General features: G+C 43.8%; 1 protein-coding gene across 2 annotated transcripts in view; it reads right to left on the reverse strand.

The window, feature by feature from the left end:
- The window catches only part of otud7b (OTU deubiquitinase 7B), a 48,083-nt gene that overhangs the window by 13,794 nt on the left and 11,778 nt on the right, over positions 1 to 22,511 (reverse strand). Inside the window, exons 2-6 of one of the 2 annotated variants that reach the window (XM_083918427.1) lie at positions 5,075 to 5,315; positions 3,324 to 3,494; positions 2,897 to 3,124; positions 1,117 to 1,218; positions 695 to 822 (exon numbers count right to left, since the gene is read on the reverse strand). In XM_083918427.1, coding sequence (XP_083774553.1) covers positions 695 to 822; positions 1,117 to 1,218; positions 2,897 to 3,124; positions 3,324 to 3,494; positions 5,075 to 5,159 — 714 coding nt within the window. In that variant the 5' untranslated portion in view covers positions 5,160 to 5,315. Of the gene's footprint in view, positions 1 to 694; positions 823 to 1,116; positions 1,219 to 2,896; positions 3,128 to 3,323; positions 3,495 to 5,074; positions 5,316 to 22,511 lie in introns of both variants that reach the window. The other variant, XM_083918426.1, reaches the window with a different exon arrangement.

The following is a 22,511-nucleotide window of genomic DNA, read 5'->3' on the forward strand; positions in this document are numbered from 1 at the left end:
ACCTGCATCAAAATAACTCATAAAAAAAGCGAAGGTGTCATCGGACGTCCTCTTGTTTTCTAAACAGATGCTTTTTCCTTCCTGTTCTTCCCTGAGTCCCTTTCTGAGGTTCCTGCTCGAAAATGACGTGCTCAGGATAAATAGAGTATATCTCTGTAATTACAAGCTTTATGTGCTTTATCTTGGTTTTACAATAAAGGTAACACTTGTGAGATTCCATCAGAAGTGTAAGCAGCACCATTAATGCAACTGTGTCAGAGTAAATAAAGCATAAATGGAAGAATTTCTTCCCTTCGCCTAAACAAAAATGTAATTTTATATAAATATCCCTTTGAAAATGATGCCACAGTAGCCAAAAAACTCAATAAAGCCATGGAACAACATCAGGACATCACCTGTGAGAAGTTTGATGCTGCTGAAATAAAGCAGAGAAACAATTATAGAGGTTTTAGTAAAGAAATATATAGGCGTCCTCAAAGACAGACAGTCCATCTGTCCAATCAGGAGGGTCCTCTGATAGATAGCTCCTACCATTTCTAGGAGAAGTTAAAGTTTGCTGTTTTGATTTGCACCACAGAGTCACCATAAGTGTCCCTGTGTATATACATTTTTTATAATTGGTTTTATAAATGGCCTCCCACAGTCATCACAGTTACATAATGACCTAGAGAAAGGTGCATGCACTGTGACGGACCTCTTTGTTTTGCTGGGTCTGCTGCCACCTCCACCTGCGCTTGAGTGCGTCCCTCTCCAAACCGTGGTCCATCAGCGCGTACAGGGACTTCCGTAGCATCAGGTCCCGGTCGTGAAACCCCCACATACCTGCGTTAGAAGACGTGTTGAACAGACACAAATTCTCTCACCGTTTGGCTCAAATAATTCATTAATTATACACCAATGACTGGGTTTGAAATACGCCTGCACGATAGTTAGGACGCTCTTAATTTCCTGTGCTACGGCTCCAAAGTGGGCCACAAAGGCTAAGTGAACTGTGCACTGCGACATTGTGAAACGCAATCAGTGCTTAAACCAACAATGGAGCGCTCTCAATGAACGCTAAGAGAGTGTGAAGCCGCGTGTCATCGGGGTCCTGTTTGAAAGGTCTGCGATACTCACCGAGCGAGGCGGCGTGTAACAGACAGTTCCCATCTCCGCTTGTTGCCAGGGGCAGCAGATTCTGGCAGTTTGAAACCACCTTCGTCCACCAGTTCAGACGCCCTACAGGCAAAGAGGGAAGACTTAACTCACCCGTGTGCGGCACAAATATGGTAACGCCATGTTATTCCAGAACAACTGCTGCGGCACTTTCCAGATGGAAAAACAATGACGTGACAAAGACAAACATATTGTGTCAAAACTAGATTTCCTCGCTGGAAAATAGGAAGTCACATGACTGCAGGATTATTATGGAACAAAGTTTTGCTTTTAGGTCAACAGTCATGTCATCTTTTTCAAATGAAACAAACCTTTTCACTTCATTTTCTTGTTCTAATCTAATTACAATATTAAATGTCTCTATAATTTTTAAGTGTAGTAGATTTGGCCACGATCTTCCAAGGTTTTTGAATAAGGCTTTGAATGTTTGTCATCATATTGTATTTTATATGTATTTATATGTATGTATTTTATGATGTCATCACCCTAAACAACAAAATCCTCAGTGTGGATAAACATAAATGCAATTTATGGTTCTGATTGGCCGCCATGAACATTTTTTAAAGGCTTAAAGCCAACAGATACGGGTTGAAGTAGCATATTTTGTTAGGTTGGCTCTACGTATGGAGCTGTGTCACATACAGTTGTACGCAGATGACACAGCCATCGTGGGGTGTATCGGGGGGGGACAGAGAGGAGGAGTGTCGGGGTCTGGTGGGGGGGCTTTGCTCTCTGGTGCCACACTAACCACCTACAGCTCAAAACCTCCAAGACCAAGGAGCTGGGCATTGATTTTGGGAGGTCCAGACCAAGACCGTGACCGGTCCTGCTAGAGGGAGCGACAACACACACCTGTACAGGAAGACACAAAGCAGGTTGTACTTCCTGAGGCGACTGCGGTCCTTCAACATCTGCAGCAAACTTGGATGTTTTACCAGTCTGTGGTCACCAGTGTCCTTTTCTACACTGTGGGGTGGGGGGATGGGGTGGGGGGAGCATATCAAAGGACACCTCCAGACCGCATAAACTGATCAGTCGGGCCGGCTCTGTGGTCGGCATGAAACTGGACTCGCTGGTGACGGTGGCAGAGAGTCGGACACTGGACAAAAGGCTGGACATTATGGACAATGGCAGCCACCCCCTGCACACCGTCATCAGCACCCAGAGGAGCCTGTTCAGTTTTAAGGCTGCTCCTGCCCCAGTGTGGGAACAACAGCCTAAAGAACTCCTTTGTCCCTCAGGCCGTCACCCTCTACAACTCCTCACTCGGTCGGGGGGAGGAGGAAATAAAGAGGACAGAAGGAGTGGGAGCCTCTCACTGTGCAGTTAATAATCTACTCTTACAGACCTGGACACTTCTTTTCTTGTGCAATAACTTTATCCACCACTTAAGTGCAATAATTTAATCTTACTGCTCATTTCTGTCGTATACGGTCAAACATATTTGATCTTATACATTTCCTCTACATTTAACTTATCTGATTTAATTTTCCGTGCATTTTATTTGACCTGTGTTCTCACATCTACTTAATTTCCTTGCGGGAGTTCATCCCAAAGAATCAATAAAGAGAAGTTTAAGTCTAAGTTAAACAAAATGATCTGATAAGTCTAAAGATGTACAGTGACGTGAATCCACTGTAAATATTTCAGTGTAGTAGCTCTGCATCTACGGAGAAGGCACGTGAAGAAAACCAGCCAGTCCTAGAATCTAGTATGTGGGTCGGTGCTCAGTTCTTCTCACCGGCGTGCTCCAGGGCCACCATCATCGACTGCTCGATGAGGTCCCGCTCGATGAAGCCGCGGAAGTCGTCCCGGTACACGGTGAGGTCGGGTAGTTGGAAAGTGCAGAGGGGCGTATCCAGAAGCGGCTCGTTGCTGCTGCCTCCGGTGCTTGAGACGTGAGAGCGGGCCAGCGACACGATGGTTGAGCTGGCGTGGGAAATGCCCCTCGACAGACGCTTTTCTGTTGCTGCTAAAAGACAACGGCAGGGGATGAGGAGAAAAGACAATACATGTACACACATATATGGTGTAATTTTTTAAACTACATTAGCCGTAAATGATAATCTGGGCCTTATTTGTATCAGTGCGTGTCCTCATTGAACACCACCCTTTGAGCCCAGCACTTTAAACTAGCTACCAAACATTTCACTTGCTGGTGGCCTCACCTTGCACCACCTCATCTTGGCGGTGGAGTATAGGCCGCCCTACCCTGGCCATCTCCTTTTCAGGTGGCAGATACGTCATGTCCTCTGTGAATGAATATGTCAGGTTCCCAGCATGCACCTGTCGTAGCTGCTCAAAGTCACTGAGGGCAGCAGTGAAATCCCAGTTCTTGCCTACAGACACAGAGAGGAATAGGAACAACATCTGTCTGAGCCGCCAGGTCCCGCGTGACAACCTGAAGCTTACGTCTATGTGGCGCAAAATGACACATCCTCAACCAGTTTAAATATTTACCACACGTCGATGAGACCATAAACTGTCTTATCTTGTGTAAAGGCTACGGGCACATTCCTTCGCTTGGGTAAATATCAGAGTTTGGAGCGAGCCTCGGCTCACTGGCCTGCTGCTGTTCACTGCATTGCATTACATTTTTAACCCATATTCTTATCTGCAACTTGTGTTGCTGCTAGGCAACAGGAGCCCTGTTGCATCCAGATATACCATCCTTCTGTTAGTGTAAGATAGCCTAATTAACAGTAACAAGCCAGAAGCACTGACCGAGAAGTGGTCAATTTGACTGCTGCTCATAACATCACCAGCTGTCAACTTCACACAACCCCCCTCCCCCCTTTTCTCTTTGTTGGGGGCAGCAGCAAAGACTAAAGTAGAGGATGAAAGCAAAGGGGATTGAAGTCATTTATTGAAGACCAGATGCAAACAAGTTTTAGTTAGGGAGCAGCAGGGTTTTTTTACCTACAACACAGACGCCACCATTGTAGCGTGCAGTGGGTGCCAGCTTCACTGTGTGCAGACTGAGTTGTGCAAAGTGATACTGCAGTTGGTTATGCAGGTTTGGGGAGTGTCGGCTACATTAACTGCTCCTGAATAGAGCCACGCCGAGATATATTGACCTATCACAGACGTATTGGTGTCAGCGTATATGCGGCCAAATGTGCATCGACAAGAAAATGTATTTTTGCAAAACATATATTGCAGAAAAAGATGCTTGGGGTGATTTAGAAACGGTGTCTTTATTTTCTGTGTTTATTTCTCAAATTGTTTGACAATGTGATTCTGTGTTAAAACTGTTTTTGCCTGTTGGAGGGCCGCATTTCTGTGCATGGACAGGCCGTGTAAACATAGAGCTTCACACACAGTGCCTGCACATGTGTGAGCGGCTTCCGTGGTCCGTGTAGCAGCGTCACGTTTGGGCCCCGCGTATTTTGGCCGCAAGGTGCAGATTGTTCAAAACTCCAGCTACTAAGTATCAGTGTGGGCATGTAAAACAGAGTGTTCGGGAAACTATGCATGTCTGTTTTTGCTTTGTATGATGAGCAACTCCACCTTGTCGTCGGTTAACACATGCGGCACATTTCAGCCATCTATCAGATATTAAATGAAGAGATAACGATGCATAAAATAAGCTCACGACTCTCAGACTCTTCTCCTCTGATATTCAGCGTATCGTTGACATGGCGTTTTTTTGCACCTCGCACCACCACCGCGTTTGGTGTCGTTTTGCATTCTAGTGTGATATATTTTGTAAAACGAAAGTCATGTGGATGTGATTTATAGTTTTTATACGTAGGGGGGGAAAATATCTGTTTTCAAAAGTATCCATATACATGCAGACAGCTCCTCACTTCTTCATTTACCACTTCAAGTCCCATTAATTGCAAAAGGACAGCAAGAAAATTTGAAAATATGTTTTCTGTCCGAGACCAGTGGCGTAATGAAATACTGTGCAACTCACCCTCCAGCAGATCTCTGGCCAGTCCTGGTTCAGCTCCAGTGGAACGGACAAAGTCGGACAGGACTGCGTCCATATCCACGGTCATGTGATCATGAATTCACCAGGTTGCGGGTTGTATCCGGGCAGAAAAAAACAAACAAAAAAAACAAAAAACAAACACGGACTCTGCTCTGAGAGCAGCGGGGGGACGGGGTGAGGGCGAGCAGTCCTCTACCCTGCGTTGCTACTCCACCTGCCACACCTGAAAAGAGAAGACGGATAAAGTTAGATCGAACCTGCGGTTCCAGGCCGAGTCACCTATGGACTGAGCTCCTGCCAAAAAAATGAAAATAACAGCTGCAAGGGCATAAAACTGACGATCTGTTGATCTTTACAAATCAAGACTTGATAGAACTGCCATGCTGAACAAAAATTTCCAAAAATCCATTAAAATCGTGACGGCCAAAGTCAAATTGAATGGTTGATTTGGAGAATGGCGACACCCCTTATAGAAACACACTATATTTGAAGTAATTGGACCTCAATGTTAAACACAGTTTAAGGTCAAATGTGTTGGAGCGGCGTGATATGAAGAAACAGTACTCCTGCGAAGAGGCTCCTTTGAAATCAATTAGACAATTTTACTCGTCAAATGTCAATGGCAGAAACATCAGTTGGGCCCTGAAATCAATACAGAAACATTATCAAGACTGAGGGAAAGAAGAGTCAGCATCAATGTGCCGTTGACACAAAGGATGTAAAGGGCAATCGATGCACGGCCAGACAAAAGGCGTGAATCAAAGCATCTCTGGCTAACAAGACGTGCTTTTGAGGCCAAGCGAAAGCTGAAAGCCTTTGTTTTACCAGGAAAGGTATTCTGAGCATGCAGGCACTTTTCCAGCAGTGCTTCACCGTTTCAAGCCTCCTTCTGGAACATTTGTCCTTCCAAAGCACTTTGCTGAGTTGCTTTATTTTCTAGAGTGATTCAAACACTCTCCAACGTGTGGTATATGGACGCACTCACACTGTCCTTCTGTACCGTGCCCAAAACAGGTTTTATGGGTAAAGCCTATTTCGTTTGACCAGTGAGTGCAACCGCACCGCGCCTAGCTGCGGCCCGCTTGCCGTCCACGGACCGTTTGAGCGAGTTGGGCTTTTGTAGAGTGTTTGCACATGTATGAGCACAAGCATGCGCATGTGTACGAGCACGAGCACGAGGCCTACGGCGGTTCTGAGGTCATTTCCTGTGCGCCTGTTGGGACATAGAAAAAAGAAGGAGGGACCATGCGCGGACATTTAAAACAATGGCGGTGAAAGGTTCACGTTGGTGTGATGCGGAGGTGGAGTGTTTACTGCAGATTTGGTCGATGAAAAGATTCAAAAACAGTCGACAAGACGCACAAAAACTCAGAGGTCTACGGAAAGATCTGGAAACAAAGCCACGCATCGTTAGACGTCATCAATGCGTGTGACGTGTTACGGCGTGATGACGTATAGGCAGCAAGAAGCATTCTCCGAGGCCCAGGTAGTGTGAGTACAAACAGGCCTGGAGGGGGGGACAAGTACCCTAAAGCACGGGGCACGGGGTGGACGGACAGTGGGAGTGCGCCCTAAGATGAAATCTTTAATTACGGGATGCTCTACATGCTCAAATCTCGGCTACAGAATGCTATTCCTACTTGACACTGTGAGCATTAATATCAATCACTAGTATTAGTTTTGTAGATCATGTAAAGAATATATTGTGCTGCCCTGTTATGAGTTAAATACAGTTTATAACATTTACTGTAGTCAGCGACAAACAGTGACAATGTTCTCTGGACGTTCCAAAAACGAGCTTGCTGTGCACAACCGTAAAACTACCGAGTCATTACGCTGCTTTGAAGTTCCTTAACTGCCTGATCCAGTTCTGCCTGACTTTTTTTTTTATCTACCTACAGTCATCTATTCCCATCCGTCCCATGGCTCATCCACCACCCAATGTTCCTGCCTCATCTCTGACTCAGTGAACTCTTTTCCACTGCGCCTGATGACTCACGAGTTTACTCTTCTTACACCTCTCCATCGTGCTCTCGCTTCATGCCCTCCCTTCCTCCCTCGGTTTCTCCATCATTATAACAGTAAGAGCCACACACACACAGGCACGCAGGGGAGGAACATACTTGGGTATAAAAGGCCTTTCTCAGCCTGTGGAGTATTTCCAGAGCGTTCTCTGCAAAGTCAGGCATTCGGCGGCTTCCCTTGCACGGTCTCCTCACATTCTTGCAGTTTGTCAATTCTGCAGTATTCGGGTCTGCTGATCGCATACAAAACAACTTCAGAGATGTGAGACTGTGGCCAGTTAACCATTTAAAACCACGGTGGTATCAAAGCAGACTCGGACCCCATTCAGACTAACACAGAGGTGTGGGTTAGGTAATAGCACTGCATCGAAACACACTGTGCTGGTGGAGTATGTGTGTTGCTATAGGTACCAAAAGAAAATCAATCCAGGGTGCCCAGTTTGTTATCAGACCAAAATAAAGATGGTGCAGGATTTTGCAAATGACAGTAGGAAGTTATCAAGGCAGCAATCTCTTCATCCTCTGTTTCAGTAAAAAGTGAAATTGACATAATATTGACTTATATGCACTAAACTTTCCATGTGCAAGTGCACGTATTAGACCTGATACCCTGGTTAGGCCCTGCACTGTGTTTGTATGTTTGTCAGTGGTGCACTGCGCTGCTGAAAAAGCTGGGTCAGGATCAACTTATGTATCGGAGCGACCTGCTTCTCTTTTGCTAGAGCCTGCGAATGAACGCCAGTGTCTTATGAATCAGGAGCTATCGTTGCATTTGAGGCTGACCTGGAAAGAGTCAACGCTCACCCGGACCTGGGTTAAGTTGCCTGGCTTTGGTGAAGATAAGGGATTCAAATAAGTGAGAATTTAAGAATATTGACATTTAAACATTTAACTCTCCTACTTTCACCACATAGTATATTGTAATATAGTGTATACCTGTGATACTGTACTCTTATTGTTGTTCATATTTTATATTTTATATTGTATTTTATTTGTTGTACTTCTGAGTGTTTTGTACCGCTGCTACGATGACCTAATGTCCCCTCGGGGATAAATAAAGTTATCTATCTATCTATCTATCTATCTATCTATCCCTCTATCTATCTATCTATCTATCTATCTATCTATCTATCTATCTATCTATCTATCTATCTATCTATCTATCTATCCCTCTATCTATCTATCTATCTATCTATCCATCTATCACTCTATCTATCTATCTATCACTCTATCTATCTATCTATCTATCTATCACTCTATCTATCTATCTATCTATCTATCCATCTATCACTCTATCTATCTATCTATCTATCCATCTATCTATCACTCTATCTATCCATCTATCTATCTATCTATCTATCTATCTATCCATCCATCTATCACTCTATCTATCTATCTATCTATCTGTCTGTCTATCTATCTATCTATCCATCTATCACTCTATCTATCTATCTATCCCTCTATCTATCTATCTATCCCTCTATCTATCCCTCTATCTATCTATCTATCTATCTATCCCTCTATCTATCTATCTATCTATCTATCTATATATCTATCTATCTATCTATCAAGAAACAACAAATAAAGAGAGTACAGAGAGGACTGAGGGGCCAACATGGCTGCAGAAGTAACACTGTAACCAACCTTTAGTTTAGTATTGTGTTGTGTAAATGTTGTTTAGTACAACAATGACACAAATGAAACTCAGGTACAGACTCTAGACTTCGAAAAGAGACATTAAAGGGATAGTTGAGCTATTTTGAAGTGGGGTTGTGTGAAGTAGAAGCAACCAACATGGAAGCTAAGCAATGTACTGCTCTAAACCTGTTTTAGCAACCTGAAATATCAATTTCTGTTCAAATGTATGCTAAAGTTTGAATATTTTACGCTTTACCATGCTGTCAGACAGTGATGTGATAACCGTCATCTACATACATTAACTACCATTAGGACCACATGCACACTATCCCTTTAACTTGTGACACCAGTCGTCACACCAATGTGACACCAATGAATGCGTTCAATGCATGTGGCTTATGTGACGCGGCAGAACTGTATTACATATGTGTCTCTTATATAAAAGGAGAGTAGAGGAGAGGCTGGTGTCTCCTATATCAAAGAGGTATTACAGTAAGCTTCAATCTGATCTGTCAACTCAGTGCTGCCAGATCAAAAATACCACTTCCAATACACAGGAGTTAAGTTTTAAATTAACTGAAAGGAAACGTCAAGTCAATGTAAAAGTCCCAACATTGATAAATTGTGGTACTGTAACTATCTGCTGATACACTTACTGTGCTTTAGGACATGCTGCTACATTTCACTGTGGTTTACTGTAACTGACTGAAGTACGAAATGCTGCTACACTCCACTGTGCCATACTGTCACTTAGTTCTGTAGGACATGCTGCTACATTTTTAACATTTTTAACACTTATAACTTATCGCTCCTTCTCACTTATCTAGTTTGTACTTATTTCATTTCAACATGCTGCTAAACTGCACGCTGCGTATTGTTGTATATTGTATAAACCTACTCTTAACCACGACGTCTGTTGCACTCTGTCACACTTGGTTCATTGCTTGATTTATTTGACGTTAGCTTTATTTTGATTTGATTTATGTTTATGCTTATTGTTACTCTGATCCTTTTCCGCCTTTGTATCGAAACTGTTGCACAATAATTTCCCTCGGGATAAATAAATAAAGCTTCTTGAATCTTGAATCTTGAATCTTGAATCTTGAAATTATGGAAAACCAGTGCATTTTAAGTGATTATCTGTATAAATGAGTATTAGTCCGATGGCGTTACAGGATCCAGACTCTCTTCAGGGAATTGTATTGGTTTGATTAATGAGAGAAACACTGTTGTTTCTGTTGTTTGGCCTATTTACTGCAAATACCAACACTGACAACACAATGCGCTGTGAACAGGGCGATAAAAGTGAGGGGCTGAGGACAGAAAGTACCAACACGGACCAACAAAGGGCCGGCTGTTGTCACTCTGGGCCTGAAACATCAGCAGCCATTCCTGTGAACCCACTCCGATGCCTTTGATATGAAGTCACATGCCGCTCCTTTGAAAACACAAATAAATAATAAAAATGGCCGGATAGTGTAGCACAAGGCCTCTGGTAGCACACCACACCACACCATCATACACTAAAATCACTCATGTTAAAGAAATATCAATCTTTTGCAAAGTGGAAAGGATGTGTAATGTGAATTTATTCATTTATTGGATCTGATCTGAGAGCATATTCGCCCGCATGAGTCAAGCGTTATTAAGGAACGTTGATGCTTCATGTCGTGGTTATGGTTTTAAACCGGTGCAGTGTAACAAAACAAAAGACAGAGGACAGACTGTGGTGGATACGTCAGAACGCACGTCATCAGGACAGGAGAGGAAAAAACGTTCATGACATAACGACAGAGAGAGTTCTGGAGGCTACGGGTGTATCAAGTCCATCAGATGCAAGATCAATTGTGAGGTGAAGCCTAGGTTTGGTGAAACTTAACCGTATTTTGGTTGGCATGCAGAGTTCATCTGGTGTGATGTTGCCAGTGCAGTCCTGGCTCAGTTGCACTGGCTCCCTGTCAAATTCAGAATTGATTTTAAGATTTTACTCTTTGTTTTTAAAGCTCTTAATGCCTTAGCCCCCCCCCCTTATATTGTAGAAATGCTCTCCCCACACTCCACCCCCAGGTCGACCCGGTCATCTACAAAACAGCTCTTGTCTGTGCCCCGTACACGTCTCAAAACTAAAGGTGACCGGGCTTTTCTCTGTTGTTGGCCCAAACCTGTGAAGTCCTCTACCACCCTTTCCAGCTTTAAGTCTAATTTAAAGACACACCTTCTCACTCTTGCCTTTAACAACCCTTAACACCCTCCCTTACTCCCCACTAACTTTTTATTTATTATTTTCTATTTTAATTTATTTCTATATATTTTATTTCACTTAGTCTATTGCCTTTAACCTTCTTCTTACTTTTTACTTCTTTTATTTTCTTGCTTGATTCTATTTCACCTGTTTTTATTCGATGCTGATTCCTGATCCTAATATTGTTTTCTTTTTTACTTATTTTATGCATTGTTTTGTCAAGACCTGTGTATTCTTGGGCTCCTTTTATCTACTGTCCTGCCCAAACCTGATTTCTTCTAATGTAAAGCGCTTTGGGTCAACTCCTGTTGTATTTAAATGGGCTATATAAATAAAAGTGACTTGACTTGACTTGACTTGACTTTCTACAAAAAGGTGCTGTCACGCCGCGGTGAGGTCTGTTCTGTCTTTGGGTTTTTGTCCTGTGCATTTCCTGTTTTATTTTGAAAAGTAACTCTCCTCTCGCTCCAGGTCACGTGCCCTTCCTCTTGTGTCACCGGTCTGACGTCCTCCCCTGATCCATGACTGTCTCCACCTGTGGTTCCCCTCCCTTCATGTGTATAAAGTCTGTGTCTTCCCCCTTGATCGGCGCCAGATGATTTCGTACCTTGTGTCGAATGTCTCAAGCGTTTTGTCCCACAGCCTCGTTCACGTGTATTTCCCAAAAACACCTTTTGTTTTAATACTTCACCTTTTTTAACATGTAGGAAGCGAGCCAACAAGCAAAGACCCTTCTCTGACGCTCAACTGCTAAGTGGAGACATGGGACTTGTGTGGGACGATGAGCTTTTAAAGCATTAACACACTTTGGCAGAACATTTGATTTTTTTCAATGTCTGTCGGAGGTCAGAAAAGGTCAGGTGTCCCCCTTCACTTTGTAAACCTGCTTGAAAAATCTGTCCTCTTACACATTTTCCACAGAGACTGTTTTATTACTGGTCACTTTTGTTTTGTTCCTCCTCCTGTGCGGAGTGATTTTTTGTTCTGTCGTCAAGTTAATAAATTCAGTATCGATCCGCAAAACCTCCGCATCTGAGTCTTCAATCCTGCCTGGGTCTGACAGGTGCATAGACGTTATAGCCGATGTTCACCTCGTGTCATGGCAGTTTAACAGCAGTGACGCGTGGAAATATTCTAAATTATATTCCACGCCGCCACAATTATTTCATTTGGGGGCCAACATTTTACATTTGGCGTCCAGCTAAATAAAATCATATACAAGAACTACCCTATGTGGATTACTGGCACTGCTAACACTAGCGGTGCTGCTGCCAACATGGGGCGGTCAGTGATTTGTGTCTGGGATGGCTGAGCTTTTGTCTGGCAGGAGAGCTTACGTAACAGGAGCTGCTGACAACACGTGGGTGCTGAGCTGAGGGCTGGGAGAAAGGCCTGGATCACTGAGGGAGGCCGAGAGGTCACCGCGACCCACCGCGTCAGCCCTCGGTGGGCTGAGAGGGTCAACTTACTGCTGGGACTAGGGACACAAGTTTGTTTTGCTGGGCTTGGATAATTCATGAATGCGTGCCCTCCGATCTGAGATAGTACCTACAACCACACCAGCTGAGGACACTGAGCATCATCCTCAACCAGGGGAGTTCAACAAGAGCAAACTACAGCACATGACTTAAGCTAAAAATGGCAATTACTTCCTAAAGACGAAGACGTTGATCGGTGAGAGATGTGTAACAAAAACCCCGGGCCAAATGGTGAAACAGCTATGTAATCAAGCAGTGTTACACCAACAATACATTTATAGATCTGACTGCAGAAGAAGCTGAATCACAGGCCACGTGTCAGACTTTCATTTAGCCACAAACTAAATCATCAGGCTACACGAAAGCCAGAGGACTTAAGCACCAAAGCAACTTATACATGCAGACCTTTTATACAGAACACATAATGCAGAGAAAAGACTCGGGGTGATCCTGAAATAGTGTTTATTTTTTATGTAATACTGAACGTACAGAACTATTTAGCTGTTTATTTTATTTTGTGTTTATTTAGATCAGGGGTGTCAAACTCAGGCCCGTGGGCCAAATCTGGCCCGCGGTGTACTTATATTTGGCCCGCAAGATCATATCATGGTCTATGAGAGCTGGCCCGCGAGTATAAAGCACATCCACGTCTACTTTTCTGTTAGCAAACATGAGCATCCATGCTACCAGTCTCTGCAGACACACTTAATCCACCCCTCCACAAAAACGACCCAAAGAAAGATGGAGGACAGGAGCTATCAGCAGCGGTGGGAGGCAGATGATCTGTCTTTTTTTTTTCTTTTTTAGTAAAGAAAGATGAAAACACCACAAAAAAGTCAAGAAATGACTTAAAACAGACGCAAAACACCACAAAACGTGACAAAATTACTAAAAACAGACGCAAAACACCACAAAAAAGTGATGAAATGACTAAAAACAGACGCAAAACACCACAAAAAAGTGATGAAATGACTAAAAACAGACGCAAAACACCACAAAACGTGACAAAATTACTAAAAACAGATGAAAACACCACAAAAAAGTGATGAAATTACTAAAAACAGACGCAAAACACCACAAAAAAAGTGATGTAATGACTAAAAACAGACGCAAAACACCACAAAAAGATGACAAAACGACTAAAAACAGACGCAAAACACCACAAAAAGATGACAAAACGACTAAAAACAGATGAAAACTCCCCAAAAACGGGAAAAAAACGACTAAAACAGATGAAAACTCCCCAAAAACGACCCAAAGAAAGATGGAGGACAGGAGCTTTCAGCAGATGATCTGTGTGTGAAGGTAAAGAGCTGTTTGTCACCGTGGCTGTAACCAAAGAATCAAACAGAAGAAACACCACGACAAGAACAAGGAGCTGCACTGGAAAGGTTCAACGTTACACATCTGGAGAGAAGGAACACATGCACATCTGCAGACTTTATTTTTATTTTTATTTTTTTAGTCAATATTGAGTTTGGCCCACAACTTTGTCCCAGTTTTAAAATTTGGCCCAATGTGAATTGGAGTTCGCTGGTTTAGATGGTCAGCAGTTGACCGATACTGAACATACAGACCTATCTAGCTATTTATTCCACATTATATTGACTTTATTTAAAGGATCAGGGCCCTACTGCTCTGCTTCTCTGCTCCCACTGTTTGAGTCTTTCTTGTAAACACGCTGTAACTCTTCACTTGTAATCGTTTGAGACTTTGCCTTTGTCGTATTGTCTGTGATGCATTCGGAACAGCATTATTTGTGACAGGATTTAGTGGTGTTGGGACAATGTTGTGTTATCAGCCTGGGGTGAGGCCATTACCCACAGCAAACCCAGATAAGGAACAGAAGAACAGAAACAGACAATAACGTGTAGAACAAACACAGGGCAGGACAGAGAGGCGAGGCCTTTCGCCTACAATGTGCAAAAGGTGCAAGGGCTCGAAATGCTTTGTCATGCTCAGTGTTCGTCATATTTATATCTTATTTTCTCTTTATATCATTACCGTTTTACAATGTTGAAGAGGAGCTGTGGTAACCCACCTTTTAATAACAGTAAACTGGATTTATATCTAAATATTTTCTCATTTTTCGGCACCGTTGTGACAAAAAAAGAGCTGAACCGGAAGGCAAAGCTCTCGATCTACCGGTCAATCTTGGTTCCTACCCTCACCTGTGGTCATGAAAGCTGGGTCAGGACCCAAAGAACCAGGTCGCGGGTACAAGCGTGTGAAATGTGTTTCCTCAGGAGGGGGGCTGGAGTCTCCCTTAGAGAGAGGGGGAGAAGTTCAGCATCCGTGAGGAACTCGGAGTAGAGCCGCTGCTCCTTTGCGTTGAAAGGAGCCAGTTGAGGTGGTTCAGGATCATCTGGTAAGGATGAACCCTGGGCGCCTCCCTAGGGAGGTGTTCCAGGCACGTCCAGCTGGGAGGAGGCCTCGGGGAAGACCCAGGACCAGGTGGAGAGATTAGATCTCCACACTGGCCTGGGAACACTCGCGACCCGACCCCCGGATAAGCGGATGAAGATGAGATGAGATAATAAATGCATTATTAAACCTGTAATATCAGATTGTTCTGGTTGATCACAATCTTTCACATTGTTATTTGATACTTTTTTAGTATCGACTAACATCAAATATGTTACATCAGATCTAAAGACACAGTGGTATTACAGTATATTAGTCTCCCAGAGTTGATCGTTCATTTATCTCTTGTTAAATGCTTAAGTGTGTAACGTGAACTCAGGGGCTGTCGCACTAATTTATCCAATTAAATGTGGGTAGCGAGCGGAGCGGTATCTTAGGATGAGGTTCGCGTTTGGATTGTTTCCAAAGACCGTGGATGAGGTTGGATTTTTTTATTTCAGGAGGTGTGGGTGGCAGCCAACGGTCCTGCAGCTGCTGAACGCTCTGTACCGTGCTGTACGTGCAAAGCCACGGCCCCTTTAAGCAATCCAATAAAAATCTGTATTTGATCTGCCCACGTATTCAATTTCACTGGGAAATGTGTCACATTGCAAAAGCTTAAGAGTGTTTTAACTTCTACTATTTCACAGTGATTAAAAAAAAGTGAGTTACAGAAGGAGCCTGAGCATTTTGTGTTTGTTAGTAACTGAGAATACAACTTCTTTTCTGCTCCTGTATGAACATTACAGATGTACGATTTAGTCAATGCACAAACAATTACAGTTGTTTTCATCTCATCTCATCTTCAGCCTCTTATCCGGGGTCGGGTCTCAGAGGCAGCAGGGGACCCCAAACTTCCCTTTCCCGGGCCACATAAACCAGCTCTAACTGGGGGATCCTGAGGCGTTCCCAGGCCATTTTAAAAGGCCTGGCCTTTTCTTTTTGATGCTTTAATGTTAAATTATTTCCGCACTTTAAGGGATTGTACTGTAAATTTCGTTGCACTGGTAGCGGGGTGTTTACCGTGATTGATTGTTCGCAGCAAACCAAGCCCAGTGGAGCATTAAAAGAAAAAGAGCACAGGCCATAGACTTACTGAGAAAACGAATTAACAAGGAAACAAGACAATAAGCTACGCCTATCACAGACGTTAAGAGCACTTAGACTGACATCTCTGATAACATAAAACTGATTGAAACCCAAGTGCATCGACCATACGGAGATTTAAGTCTCTCCAAATTCCCCTCATTAGCTGTGAGTAAAGCCCTGCTGATAATGGGTTTCTGAGGCTATTTGAGAGTTTAAAAAATATAAAGTCTAGTCTTAATGGGGATCCCTTTGATTGGTTTTTCAAGTAATTGTGACCAAGATGCATACTAAGCAGGACATTTTATAGTTGAAAAGTCAACTAGTCAGTACTTTAGTTGTCCAGGTTCTGTAATTAACCATCACTCACGGGCCAAGTTGGCGGGTAGATGATGTCTTTAGCATGGCGACACACGGAACAGCCCACCACAACATCACCGTACTGTAGCCAGAAACGCCATTTATCACAAAAACTTCTACCACCACGTCCTTCTGCTTCCTTTTCTTCGATGGTGTGCTTCTGTTTAGCGTGCTTCTTGCTGACTCCGTGTAAATATCGCCACATGACGACCTATTTACCTACGCTTGCTAGCAGCAGACCCACAGACAGAGAGAAGCTGAGTCGGAGCTCCATTGACACTGACGCTCACCTGCACGAACGCAGCACGCCACCTCGCAGCACGCCACTGTTAACGATGGGGGGCATTAGCCACTGTTCTGCTGTAACCAGTCAGCTGCCAGCTAGAGCTAGCTAGCTTTAAATAAGATTATTATTTTGGTACATTTGCATAATCCTCTGAGATTTACTCGCCAAACTGAAAAACTTGCATTTGGCGCTCGGCGAGTGTTCATTTTCGGACCCTGTGACATATTTCTAGATACTTATTTGCCAACATACACACTATGATATGATGGGATATGTGTGAAAGAAGATATTTGTTGTATAATCTGCGTTTGTTTTAATGTTTGCATGTACGTTTAAAACAATTTAGTGTGAGTTGTTACTGTCTGTTTTGTGTTTTTACCGTTACACGGGCGACTGTGGCTTGGTGGCAGAGTGGGTCGTCCTCTGTTCGAGAGATTGGTGGTTCGATCCCCAGCTCCCCCGGTCCACATATCGAAGTGTCCTTGAGCAAGACACTGAACCCTGCGCATGGGTGTGTGAATGTGGTGTGAATGGTTAGATCAGATTAGATGGTCTGTCGATGTCCACTGCCATCAGTGTGAATGTCTGTGTGAACGGGTGAATGTGACAAACACTGTGAAGCGCCTTGAGGAGTCAGATGACTAGAAAGGCGCTTTATAAGTACAAGTCCATTTACCAATTACACTGTGTTTTTGTGCGTCTGCTAAACAGATTTTGTAATTTCAACAGGACTTAGTTGGATATTGGATGAAGTTTTAAAAATAATACTAATATGTACTGGTCTAGCTCCAGCTATCAGTAGTCATTGTTTTGTCCAAAGGTTTTGCCCGGGGCCACACTTATCACTCCTGCTACACCCGCTACATCGCCCTCCCCTGTTTGCTTACTTTATTCCCTTTATCCCATTACTCATGTGGTTTTGAGAGGCCGAAAGGGTGTGTTACATTTGTTGAGATCACAGGAAAGGATTTTGTGATTGAACCAAAATAGAGCTGACACATTTACAGACGTGGTCATACATCACATCACGTCCAGGCCATTCAAGGGAAACAGACCTACTCAGTCAGCCTCGTTTGGTAAAATCTCAGGACAAACCGACCATAAAATAAAAGGTTTGGCAGGCTCCGGGGGTCATTGTCGAGTATCTCTTCAGGTGTAGTGCACTCCTTTTGTTCACTCTCTCTTTAATGTTAAGCAAAGGTCGTGTTTCACACCATGAATGTAACATTAGCAAGCTGAAAACATGAGTTTGTGAATCTTCCATTGTAAACACGTTACAGTTCATTACCCTGTTTCCCTGGTTAACGGAGAGCTACTGTATGTAAACCTAGCATAGTTTTAAGTGTAACTCCATTATTAAAATACAAAACACGACTCCCAAATCGTCATGACCGAAAGAACATGGTCGCGGGTACAAGCGTCTGAAATGTGTTTCCTCAGGAGGGGGTCTGGAGTCTCCCTTAGAGAGAGGGGGAGAAGTTCAGCATCCGTGAGGAACTCGAAGTAGAGTCGCTGCTCCTTTGTGTTGAAAGGAGCCAGTTGAGGTGGTTCAGGATCATCTGGTAAGGATGAACCCTGGGCGCCTCCCTAGGGAGGTGTTCCAGGCACGTCCAGCTGGGAGGAGGCCTCGGGGAAGACCCAGGACCAGGTGGAGAGATTAGATCTCCACACTGGCCTGGGAACACCCGCGACCCAACCCCGGATAAGTGGATGAAGATGAGATGAGATAATAAATGCATTATTAAACCTGTAATATCAGATTGTTCTGGTTGATCACAATCTTTCACATTGTTATTTGATACTTTTTTAGTATCTACTAAAATAAAAATATATTACATCAGATCTAAAGACACAGTGGTATTACAGTATATTAGTCTCCCAGAGTTGATCGTTCATTTATCTTGTGTTAAATGCTTAAGTGTGTAACGTGAACTCAGGGGCTGTCGCACTAATTCATCCAATTAAACGTGGGTAGCGAGCGGAGCGAGATCTTAGGATGAGGTGCGCGTTTGGATTGTTTCCAAAGACCGTGGATGAGGTTGGATTTTTTTATTTCAGGGGGGTGTGGGTGGCAGCCAACGGTCCTGCAGCTGCTGAACGCTCTGTACCGTGCTGTACGTGCAAAGCCACGGCCCCTTTAAGCAATCCAATAAAAATCTGTATTTGATCTGCCCACATATTCAATTTCACTGGGAAATGTGTCACATTGCAAAAGCTTAAGAGTGTTTTAACTTCTACTATTTCACAGTGATTAAAAAAAAGTGAGTTACAGAAGGAGCCTGAGCATTTTGTGTTTGTTAGTAACTGAGAATACAACTTCTTTTCTGCTCCTGTATGAACATTACAGATGTACGATTTAGTCAATGCACAAACAATTACAGTTGTTTTCATCTCATCTCATCTTCAGCCTCTTATCCGGGGTCGGGTCTCAGAGGCAGCAGGGGACCCCAAACTTCCCTTTCCCGGGCCACATAAACCAGCTCTAACTGGGGGATCCTGAGGCGTTCCCAGGCCATTTTAAAAGGCCTGGCCTTTTCTTTTTGATGCTTTAATGTTAAATTATTTCCGCACTTTAAGGGATTGTACTGTAAATTTCGTTGCACTGGTACAATGACAATAAAGGCAATTCAATTCATTCAGTTACCTCGCACAGCAGCCGAATAACGTGATAACATGAGATCACACAAGAGATGGCGTTCACATCTCATCTCATCTCATCTTCAACCTCTTATCTGGGGTCGGGTCTCGGGGGCAGCAGCTTTAGCAGGGGACCCCAAACTTCCCTTTCCCGGGCCACATTAACCAGCTCTAACTGGGGGATCCTGAGGCGTTCCCAGGCCAGTGTGGAGATCTAATCTCTCCACCTGGTCCTGGGTCTTCCCCGAGGCCTCCTCCCAGCTGGACGTGCCTGGAACACCTCCCTAGGGAGGCGCCCAGGGTTCATCCTTACCAGATGATCCTGAACCACCTCAACTGGCTCCTTTCAACACAAAGGAGCAGCGACTCTACTCCGAGTTCCTCACAGATGCTGAACTTCTCCCCCTCTCTCTAAGGGAGACTCCAGACCCCCTCCTGAGGAAACACATTTCAGACGCTTGTACCCACGACCATGTTCTTTCGGTCATGACGATTTGGGAGTCGTGTTTTGTATTTTAATAATGGAGTTACACTTAAAACTATGCTAGGTTTACATACAGTAGCTCTCCGTTAACCAGGGAAACAGGGTAATGAACTGTAACGTGTTTACAATGGAAGATTCACAAACTCATGTTTTCAGCTTGCTAATGTTACATTCATGGTGTGAAACACGACCTTTGCTTAACATTAAAGAGAGAGTGAACAAAAGGAGTGCACTACACCTGAAGAGATACTCGACAATGACCCCCGGAGCCTGCCAAACCTTTTATTTTATGGTCGGTTTGTCCTGAGATTTTACCAAACGAGGCTGACTGAGTAGGTCTGTTTCCCTTGAATGGCCTGGACGTGATGTGATGTATGACCACGTCTGTAAATGTGTCAGCTCTATTTTGGTTCAATCACAAAATCCTTTCCTGTGATCTCAACAAATGTAACACACCCTTTCGGCCTCTCAAAACCACATGAGTAATGGGATAAAGGGAATAAAGTAAGCAAACAGGGGAGGGCGATGTAGCGGGTGTAGCAGGAGTGATAAGTGTGGCCCCGGGCAAAACCTTTGGACAAAACAATGACTACTGATAGCTGGAGCTAGACCAGTACATATTAGTATTATTTTTAAAACTTCATCCAATATCCAACTAAGTCCTGTTGAAATTACAAAATCTGTTTAGCAGACGCACAAAAACACAGTGTAATTGGTAAATGGACTTGTACTTATAAAGCGCCTTTCTAGTCATCTGACTCCTCAAGGCGCTTCACAGTGTTTGTCACATTCACCCGTTCACACAGACATTCACACTGATGGCAGTGGACATCGACAGACCATCTAATCTGATCTAACCATTCACACCACATTCACACACCCATGCGCAGGGTTCAGTGTCTTGCTCAAGGACACTTCGATATGTGGACCGGGGGAGCTGGGGATCGAACCACCAATCTCTCGAACAGAGGACGACCCACTCTGCCACCAAGCCACAGTCGCCCGTGTAACGGTAAAAACACAAAACAGACAGTAACAACTCACACTAAATTGTTTTAAACGTACATGCAAACATTAAAACAAACGCAGATTATACAACAAATATCTTCTTTCACACATATCCCATCATATCATAGTGTGTATGTTGGCAAATAAGTATCTAGAAATATGTCACAGGGTCCGAAAATGAACACTCGCCGAGCGCCAAATGCAAGTTTTTCAGTTTGGCGAGTAAATCTCAGAGGATTATGCAAATGTACCAAAATAATAATCTTATTTAAAGCTAGCTAGCTCTAGCTGGCAGCTGACTGGTTACAGCAGAACAGTGGCTAATGCCCCCCATCGTTAACAGTGGCGTGCTGCGAGGTGGCGTGCTGCGTTCGTGCAGGTGAGCGTCAGTGTCAATGGAGCTCCGACTCAGCTTCTCTCTGTCTGTGGGTCTGCTGCTAGCAAGCGTAGGTAAATAGGTCGTCATGTGGCGATATTTACACGGAGTCAGCAAGAAGCACGCTAAACAGAAGCACACCATCGAAGAAAAGGAAGCAGAAGGACGTGGTGGTAGAAGTTTTTGTGATAAATGGCGTTTCTGGCTACAGTACGGTGATGTTGTGGTGGGCTGTTCCGTGTGTCGCCATGCTAAAGACATCATCTACCCGCCAACTTGGCCCGTGAGTGATGGTTAATTACAGAACCTGGACAACTAAAGTACTGACAAGTTGACTTTTCAACTATAAAATGTCCCGCTTAGTATGCATCTTGGTCACAATTACTTGAAAAACCAATCAAAGGGATCCCCATTAACACTAGACTTTAGATTTTTTAAACTCTCAAATAGCCTCAGAAACCCATTATCAGCAGGGCTTTACTCACAGCTAATGAGGGGAATTTGGAGAGACTTAAATCTCCGTATGGTCGATGCACTTGGGTTTCAATCAGTTTTATGTTATCAGAGATGTCAGTCTAAGTGCTCTTAACGTCTGTGATAGGCGTAGCTTATTGTCTTGTTTCCTTGTTAATTCGTTTTCTCAGTAAGTCTATGGCCTGTGCTCTTTTTCTTTTAATGCTCCACTGGGCTTGGTTTGCTGCGAACAATCAATCACGGTAAACACCCCGCTACTGGAGAAAACCAGACGAGGAAGGAAAACAAAGGTGTGGTGAGATGGCTGTCCTTCTGCGGCCTTTATCTGTGGAGTGCTGTAATCTGGTTACTGACTGAGCCCAGGCAGCCTACACCGACTCATTACATAACACTGAGAGCTACAGCTGGGAAGGAGCCCGGTCGCTGTCGGGCCGGAGGAATGGAGGGAAACCGAGCCCTTTAGCCAGTCCTACTAAAGTTTCTCTCAGCTGGACGGAGCGGCACAAAGGCTCTGCTGCGTATGTGCTATGCAGAGTGAATCCCAGCTATAGGATGCTCTTGACGTAATGCAAAGGGTTCTTTAAAAGAGAATCAGCAGACCCTAAAGCAACAGAAAGCAAGGTAAATATAGCAAGGCTGGGTATAGTGTAATATAATTCTATAGAGCGGGGCCGTGCTTTCTAAAAAGCACAATAAATAAATCTTTTACGCCATAGAAAAACTGCTCCGCCTGTGAAGAAAAAGCAGGAGATATCGGCCAATTTTGGCCTTTTTTGCAACATCAGTTGTCTTCAAAGGCAGCTACGTGCATCTTATGTAACAGTGCAAGCCTCAAAAATAATGTATGCACCTTATTTTGGGGGCCCACTAAGCACCAAGGAGCATAATGCTAAAGCATATGATAAGCATTGCATTGTAAATAC

The sequence above is a fragment of the Echiichthys vipera genome (assembly GCF_963691815.1).
Source record: "Echiichthys vipera genome assembly, chromosome: 8".
Taxonomy (NCBI): domain Eukaryota; kingdom Metazoa; phylum Chordata; class Actinopteri; order Perciformes; family Trachinidae; genus Echiichthys; species Echiichthys vipera.